We start from the raw sequence: 9,045 nt of genomic DNA on the forward strand, positions 1-9,045 counted from the left end.
AGGTTTGGAGGAGAAAGGTTCCTTAGACTGGTTGGTGACTCTGAAGAAATCCTGCTTGATTCACTGGAGTGTGAGCCAGTTTGGTTCCTTCACTGTAGCCCAAATTTGACCAAATGCCTCTACCAGGTGCCAGTAAAGGTAGGGGACTTAGAATTTTGCAGCTGCTTCCAAACTCTCTTATAAAATTTGTTGTCAAGTGTTACTGTCTCCTTGCTGTGCACTGATGCTCTGAATAAAGGCTCCAGGGCTGGGGCCAAAAACAAGAAATGTAATGTTTGAAGATAAATTATTTGCTTTATGTTTTAGGAGGGAGACGACTTGCCAAATTCTTCGATTGAAATTAATGTGATCTTTAAACCTCAAGAAGCCACAGTCTATCAAAAAATGGTTTACTGCGACGTCTCAGGTACGGCTCCTTCATCTCCTGTCAGGCACAGGGAAGGCAAGGCACGGTCTTCCAGCCTACGCTGCTCTAGTGTAATTGCTAGTAAGGGTCAGTGGTGGCCATCCTGGCTCATGCCCACTGTCCCTGTGGTTTCCTGGTAGCCTCCTGTCCCAGACCAACCCTCAGGATGCCTGACTACAAGCTTGGATCACTGATCCCAGAACAATCAAAGCATGGGGTTGTCAGCGTTTCCTCTGCTGTTAGGTGTCTATGAAGGCCAAAGAACTACAGAGAACAGCTTTAATGGACAAGCACTAAGCCCCAGTAGGCCATTTTCCTCCAAGACGAGTCTTTATTATGTGGATACATCACCAGACTCCTGAGGCAGTGGGACGCCACTGTAGTCCCAGAGCCCAGATCACCTCCCACTGTCCTGACGCTGCCGGACCTTAGGTGTCTGATCCCTGCTGAGCAGAGGGTATCTGTGAAAGGACATCCTTCGGCCAGCATGTGCTTTGCTCTCTGCATGGGAGTTGTCAGCTTGTAGCCCTAAGTCCATGGTGCATATGGAAAACAATATGCTCTTATTGCTCCGAGCTAACAGATACAAATGTGATGAAACAGATTTTTAAGTATACAGTAATTGCACAGGATTTACTGGGCAAATGCTCCCTGCACTAATGACATAGATCTTGTGTTAACAAACTGTCTTCCTGCTCCTCAGCTGCAGTTATTGGAGCTGTGTGAGGAGAGGATTGATATAAAAGGTTGCTCCCAGGGAATTCCTCGCTCAGTGCTGTGCTCCTGGCTCTGAGATTCTTATGCTGGTGATGGGGATGCCCTTCACTTTGCTGCGGGTATCTCCAGGGATTGTGATGGGAGAGCTTTTTTGTTGCAGAGAAACAGGAAAACTACTTGTGGGCAAGCCTTGAGCTGGTCTCGGAGTTACAAGAAACAGAACTGGGTAAATTATGTGTGTTTAGCAAGAAAAAATCCAGGATAACAGAAGGAATTATTGTACTGAAACAAATCTCTCCCAGGCCGTGAAACCAGGCTGCCCTTGTGCATTGAAGGAGAAGGCATAGAACCCCAGCTCCGTTTAAGCTTTGAGCAGCTGGACATTGGGAAGGTTTTTGTTGGATCAACCAACATCTATGAGGTGAGCAGTTAGGGGTTTACAGGGGTCAGGGGGGATACTGATGGCTCCCTGGGCCGGCCTCATGGACCTGCAGGATTTCTGGCAACTCAAGTAGTTGTTAGCAGGGAATAGTGACATAATAATAAAATCTGGGGCATTCAGAGAATGTAGATGCTGTTTGATGTGGTCTGAAATGTGAGTGTATTGTTCATGAAGACCTAATCCCTGCCTCTGGGCAGCCTCCCTTTGAGATTAGCTGGGAGGCTTCATGCAAAAGAAATCCCTTGACATACAAAAGCCACACTGGGTCCAAGAGCCACTTCAGCCTTGGTACAACTCAGGCTTTAAAGCGAGAAAAGCATTTCTGGAAAGAGGCAAAGAAACTCTGCATATTTGCACACACCCCTCCACTCTCAAGTCTTCTGCAAAAATAAACAAGAAAGAGGAACTGAAAGAGGTAGAAAATGAGGCAGTACATCATTTCAAAAGCTTGACTGTGGCAGGGAAGGACATATTAAGGTGTTTTCTTACCAAAGCATTGTGCTCTGCATTTTTAATGCTGCTACTTTATTGATTCTCTCTCTACCAATTTATTAGTTTTATTACTTGAGAAAATGTGAGTAAGTAGGTAATGCTCTTAGTGCTGCACTAAGCAGCAAGACTGGAGGTAAACTTCAGCTCGGTGTACGCCCCAGAGTACAATTGAGAACTAAGGTGTAAAACAGATGAGAGAAGAGAGCAGTTTTCAAGTCACCTTTGCAGACCTGGAGTATGGGAATATTTTCAACAGCAGCTGCAAGATTAAAAAATCAGGAACATCTCTCTGCTTCTGTCTCAGCTTTTCTGACAGGTTTTGCTAGGACAAAAAGTTTGGGGAACAGAAATCCAAAGTAGAGAGATCAGCCCATGGAAACGGCAGGGTTTCCGTCTGCAGCATTGAGCAATGTCCCAGCTCTGCTCTGGGTGGATTTGTTGATGATAGTGTGCAGGCAGATGTGGGCGTTCCTTGCCTGACATGAAAGAGGTGAATCTAAATGAACACTGTGGGACTGTGTCATTGGCTCAAGGCAGCTGATTCCCAGCTGTTTAACAAAATAGGCTTGGTTCTGAATTTGCAGTTTATTCTCATATATTCTCACAAATACATTTGTGGTGACTGTGCCTATTTAGGGAAGAGAAATTCTTTGGAGTAGGTGGAGCTGCTCTGCATCTCCCACTCCTCCTTTGCTGAGGTGTCTGAGCAAAGACTGACAAAGTGTCACATTGAAGGAAAAGTAAAAGAAACCTGAATTATATCCTGTAGCAGAGCTGGGGAGTGCTCCTGAGGTTGATTATAGTGTGGCCCTGAGGTGTCTGCTACAGGCAGTGAACTTGCTGGCTGCAGTGGAAGCTGAACTAGTTCTGCCCTTGGCAGGACGAGACTCACCTGGAGCAGAAGCCACTGAGGATGCACCACACACGAGCCTGCAGCCGGCCTTCAGGGCTCTTAGGTGCAGGGCTGCATTGACAGGGTGATGCTGAGCATGTCCTCTGCACTGCAAGTTGAAGTGGACTGCTCCGTGTCAGTGGAATCATAGAATCACAGAATCATAGAATAATTTGGGTTGGAAGGGAACTTAAAGATCATCTAGTTCCCACCCCCAGCCATGGGCAGGGACATCCCACTGGATCAGGCTGCCCAAGGCCCCATCCAACCTGGCCCTGAACACCTTCAGGAATGGGGCACTCACAGTTTCCCTGGCAACCTGTTCCAGTGCCTTACCACTCTCATGGTGAAGAAATTCTTCCTAATGTCTAGCCTAAATCTGCCCCTCTCCAGTTTATACCCATTCCCCCTCGTCCTATCTCCACAAGCCTTTGTGAACAGTCCCTCTCCAGCTTTCTTGTAGCCCCTTCAGGTACTGGAAGGTTGCTATAAGATCACCTCAGAGCCTTCTCTTCTCCAGGCTGAACAAGCTCAACTCCCTCAGCCTGTCCTTGTATGGGAGGTGCTCCAGCCCTCTGATCATCTTTGTAGCCCTCCTCCAGGCCCGTTCCAACAACTCTATATCCCTCTTATGTCGAGGATTCCAGAACTGGACACAATACTCCAGATGAGATCTCAATAAACCCAGAGTGACTAAAGGCAGAACTCGTCCTGTTTATATCTTCCTTGGCTTCAGCCAAGCAGCAGCACTCAGCCTCTTCTGCCTTTTGCAGATGTTGAGTGTTTAATTAAACACAAGGCATACTTCTGTAGAAAGGAAAGTTTAATGTATCTCTGTTTTCGTTTTCTTGTAGGTGATCCTGTTTAACAAAGGAGCCGTTGATGCTTCCTTCATCTTGGTGCATCCAACTACAGCTCTGGCCTCCTGCTTCACCTTTGTGCCCCGGGAGGGCACCATTTCACCAGATGGACTCCAAGTCATCAAGATCTCCTTCAGTTCCAACATCCTGGGGAAGTTCAAGAAAGCATTCAAGTTCAGGATGAAGGGATCCCCTGAGTTTGTGACTTTGACTATCAGGTCAGGAGGGATATAGGAGCTCTTTGGGCATGTTTGTAGCCACCTTCGGTTAATAACCTCCCACCAACCTCATTTTGTGTTGAAGCAGAGGGAACAAAGGTGTTGCTTACGGTCTTAGCGTAGCATTGCTGGGATCAGAGCCAAGACAAAGAGCCAAAGCTTTTTAACCTTGACTCCAGTTTGAACCCTGAAATTTCATCAGCAAATGAAGTGTGAGGCAAGTGACCGTGCCTTTGATGCTCTCAATACGCAGTGTAACTCTGAAAGTCTTGGGTCCCTGTGGGAAGCAGCTTTGCCTTCATGGTTGAGACAGGCAGCTCTGTGCCTTTCCAGGACACTGTGTTCACAGAGTTTGGCAGCAGCAGTTTCCTTTTGTGACCCTTTTGTACCCCTGTGTGATGACCCCAGGGCTTTAAAGTGATGCTGCCCATGATGGAAAACAGTTTGCCTGGAAGGCTGCAGAGGAAAAGTGCCCAGCCTGGGTAGCCAGGAGCTGGACTGACTCCTTCCCACAGGGAACTCATTTCCCTGTATACCCTGGCAGACAGTGTGATGGTATCAGCTTTGTGCAGTGATGGTCTGGGATGACCCACCTGAGCACGCAGCAAGGCCAGCAGGGCCTGGGAAACAGCTGAGGGCTGAGCCAGCCTGGGTTGATTCGGCAGCCAGAAGCAGTGTTTTTAAAATCCTCTTTTAATAATCCATGCAAAATTCTTCCTAATGTCTAGCCTAAATCTGTCCCTCTCCAGTTTATACTCACTCCACCTCGTCCCATCACCACAAGCCTTTGTGAACAGTCCCTCTCCAGCTTTCTTGTAGCCCTTTTCAGGTACTGGAGGTTTGCTATAAGATCACCTCTGAGCCTTCTCTTCTCCAGGCTGAACAGGCCCAGCTCTCTCAGCCTGCCCTCGTATGGAAGGTGCGCCTGCCCTCTGATCATCTTTGTAGCCTCCTCTGGACCTGTTCAAACAGCTCCATCTCCTTCTTACATAGAGGATTCCAGAACTGGACGCAATACTCCAGATGAGGTCTCACAAGAGAGGAATAGAGGGGCAGAATCTCAAAGTGCTCTGGTGCCTCCTTTCCACTGGTGGAAAAGTACTGATGCGGGAGCTGGGGAGCCCTGCAGCAAATGCTGCCTCAAGGACTGGGAACTCATCCCATGGTCTAGTGCCATTGCAAAAGATAGCCCTTACTAAGAGAAGGGATGAAGGGGAAAAGAAAAACTAATAATAGGAGAGGCAAAGCTCCCTTCTCATGACCCCAGCAGCATGCAAGCTTGTACCAGCCGGGGAATAATGTGGTGTCATCAGGAAAGCTGATGCTAGGTGCTCTGGAACTTTGGGGCTGCCTGTACCTCCTCAGCAGCCAGTCTCCTGGGCTGCTACTGTTGGGAGGGAGGCACTAAATCAAAGCGGTGAAGAAATGAAGGGAATCTGTGGCTGATATTACTGACAGACAGGGGAAATGGATAAAAATGAACTGCCAGGTTAATACTTTGCAAAAGGAGAGTGGTGAACGGTTCTGTTGACCTCAGTAGAGAAACAATTATGTTGGTTTTGTGTTTGGAGGGAAAAAGCTGCTATTTTTGGAAATTAAGAGGGAAGATTTCACAAACAAATGATTTGTTCACCTCTGTCCCTGCCCCAAAATTGGTCATGGGATGTTATTGTTTAAGCAGCTTTCTCCTTGTACAAGGGCAGATTTTGCTTGTAAAGATGTGCTGATAACAGGTGAAATAGAGTTTTTCCTGGATAGTGCCCACTGTCTCTGCCCCACCCCCCAATGGCCTTGCTCCTGAGGAAGGAAGGAAGGAGCTGGCAGCAGGACAGTTGTCCAGTTGTCTTTTGGTTTCCCCATTACCAAATGCAGTTGTCCTTCCCCAGCCCCCCACCCCCCCCCCGCCCAATGCCCTCGCTCCCTGGAGTTTCCCACCTACCGGGACAAGCTGAACCTCCCTCTTTGGGAGGCTTTGAGCACTGGATTTAGTCCTTGATGGAGAAAAACTCCCAATTTTTTTAAATGGAGGTGACCTGGCTGTTGGAACTACAAGGGAAGGAATGAGGTTGAGAGTTCAAGTGGTTCCTCTTCCACCTTCCTGTTCTGCAAAGAACCTGATCTCCCTTCATAAATGCATTATTTAATGCTACTGTAAACTACGGTTATTGCCAAAACTACTGCCTTTCCCCCCACTTTCCTGCAGGCTGTACTGTTACTGGCTCTGGTGCCCAGAGCTCTAGGTTGCTTCCTTGTCTGGGCCTTCTTGGCAGTTGTTCAGGTGGAACTTGGGCAGAGATGCAGTACCTTCAGCAGAAATAGCAGACGTTTCCCCCCTTGCCTGGCAAGGATCATCGTTGGCAGTGTCCCAGCATGATCCTTAGTTGTGGTTGGTTTGGAGGTTTTTTCCTATTTTCTCCTGTGAAGTGATGAGATGGAAAGTGTGTCTGCTGCCTTTGCTCTACCCAAAGTCAGCTGTTGGGGCTTAGGAAGTTAGGTCTAATTCCATGAAGTCCCTGGAGAGTGAACTTCATTGTCAGCAGAGCTTTGCTACCAGACTTATCCTCAGGAACTGACTTGGCTCCAAAAATCTTTTTGGCTTCTTCTGCTATGATCTTACAAACAATATTATGGCGTTTTATTCTCGCTTCCTGCACCCTCGGACAGTACCCAATTATATGGGCGCAGGATTCAGTCAAACCCGGACAATGTCTGCAGGTCTTATTCTGGGCTTCACGCCTTCCGCTAGACAGGAATTCCCTGTTGGGGAATTCCCTGTTGGGGTATACGTTTGCCCTTAATTGCAGAGCTGTTAATAATTTTCTATGGGGAATGCCCTTATAATTTACAATCCAATCGTTGCTAATTTTGTCATTTACAAAGTTTCTAATTCCAATTCCCTGGGATCCCAAGTTCGTCCAATTAACAAATTCCCTTTTCCTCCAATCACTAGGCCTCGGAAGAATGGTTTTGGGAGCGGATACTTCCCATTCCGAGGCTGGGTTCTCTCCTGATGTTATCTCAGAGATTCGCATTACAGATCTCGGATCCCATATGGATGGTATCTTATTTTTATCTCCCCCTGCTGTTATCCATAATTTCTCATATTCCTTCTCAATGCTTACCTTCTTTACAAATTCTCTTATTGTCTCATCCGAAGATTGCGCCAGGCGATGCAATCTTCGTGCTTGAATACTGGGGATAATAGCCGATAATCTGTTAATGCCTAAACCGCCATCCCTAGATCTTGAATATAGGATGGCATCACAGGTACCCGGTGGAAGATGTAACCATTCCTTGACATTAGATCTTATCGTTAAGTCAAGGGCCTCAAGATGCGAAGCTTTCACCTCCGCTTGGTCTGCTTTGTAAATCAATTTGGGAATTGCATAACCTTTCAAGATGTCAACCTTTTGTAACGGTTTAAGGGAAGCCTTTCCAATCCATTCTAACCATTCTGATAAGTCCTTCTCTAACTCGGGTTTAGATATTCCAACCCAAGGATTTATTTCAAGGCCCAAATATATATTGAAATTCCTGAAGTCACTTTTTCTGAACTGCTTTTTGACTCTGTGATCACAAGATGCCCAAGCCAGAGATGGTTATTTTCACTGGGATGCCAAACTTACAAGGTCCTGAATGCTTGTTTTTTTCGGTGTTTAGAAAGCAGTACTGGAAAGAGAAGGCCACGGATGAACCTAGGTCCCTCTTGCAGGATGCTGGGCTTTGTTCATGTGCAGAACAGACCCAGTGGGAGTCCTGTGAGTAAAACCAGCAGGCACTGCTCACCGGAGTCATAGAATCATAGAATCATAGAATCACCAGGTTGGAAAGGACCCACTGGATCATCAAGTCCAACCGTTCTTATCAATCCCTAACCATGCCGCTCAGCACCTCACAGCACATCCACAGCCTTTCCCTCAACCAGTAGTTGCGTCACTTTGTCATAGGAGGTGATCAGGTTAGTTTGGCAAGACCTGCCTTTCGTGAACCCGTGTTGACTGGGCCTGATCACCTGGTTTTCTTGCATGTGCTTCATGATAGCACTCAAGATCACCTGTTCCATGACATTCCCCAGCACTGAGGTCAGACTGACAGGCCTGTAGTTCCCTGGATCCTCCCTGCAACCCTTCTTATAGATGGGCACAACATCAGCCAGCCTCCAGTCCAGTGGAAATTCCCCAGTCAGCCAGGACCACTGGAAGGTGGAAAGGGGTTTGGAAAGCACATTTGCCAGCTCCCTCAATTCTCTTGGGTGGATACCATCCAGCCCCATAGACTTGTGGGTGTCTAGGTGGGCAAGCAAGTCTCTAGCGGCCACCTCTTGGATCATGCGAGCCTCATTCTGCTCCTCTAACTCCTGGGTTGTACACAGAGGGAACAACTTTCCTTACCATTAAAGACTGCGGCAAAGAAGGCATTAAGTACCTCCACCTTGTCCTCCTCCCCTGTCACTGTTGTAACTTCTGCATCCAATAGGGACTGAATATTCTCCCTGTTCCTCCTTTTCTTGTTGATGTATTTGTAGAAGGATTTTTTATTATCTTTCACAGACTTAGCCAATTTGACACCTGTCCCTTCTTCCAAAGCTCATAGACATTCCTTTTCTTTTTGATGCCTCCCAAGATCTCTCTACTCAACCAAGCTGGTTTTGTTCCCCTGCCGGCTCCTTTTCCAGAACACAGGGATGGCTTGCTCCTCAGCTGCTAGGATTTCATTTTTGAAGACAGAATCACAGAATCACCAGGTTGGAAAGGACCCACTGGATCATCGAGTCCAACCATTCCTATCACTCCCTAAACCATGTCCCTAAGCACTTCATCCACCCGTTCCTTAAACACCTCCAGGGAAGGCGACTCGACCCCCTCCCTGGGCAGCTGTTCCAGTGCCCAATGACTCTTTCTGTGAAGAATTTTTTTCTGATATCCAACCTGAACCTCCCCTGGCGGAGCTTCAGGCCATTCCCTCTTGTCCTGTCCCCTGTCACTTGGGAGAAGAGGCCAGCTCCCTCCTCTCCACAA

At 47.5% G+C, this 9,045-nt stretch overlaps 1 protein-coding gene across 1 annotated transcript; it reads left to right on the plus strand.

Moving 5' to 3' along the window:
- Nucleotides 1–356: 356 nt before the first annotated feature.
- LOC128850680 (hydrocephalus-inducing protein homolog) lies at nt 357–4,027 on the plus strand (the record flags this gene model as incomplete). Its single annotated transcript, XM_054055658.1, has 3 exons — nt 357–406; nt 1,426–1,544; nt 3,804–4,027. Coding segments are annotated over exons 1-3 (365 nt in total), but the record flags the coding sequence as incomplete, so codon positions are not given.
- Between the last annotated feature and the right edge of the window lie 5,018 nt (nt 4,028–9,045).

The sequence above is a fragment of the Cuculus canorus genome, unplaced genomic scaffold, assembly GCF_017976375.1.
Source record: "Cuculus canorus isolate bCucCan1 unplaced genomic scaffold, bCucCan1.pri scaffold_176_arrow_ctg1, whole genome shotgun sequence".
Taxonomy (NCBI): Eukaryota; Metazoa; Chordata; class Aves; order Cuculiformes; family Cuculidae; genus Cuculus; species Cuculus canorus.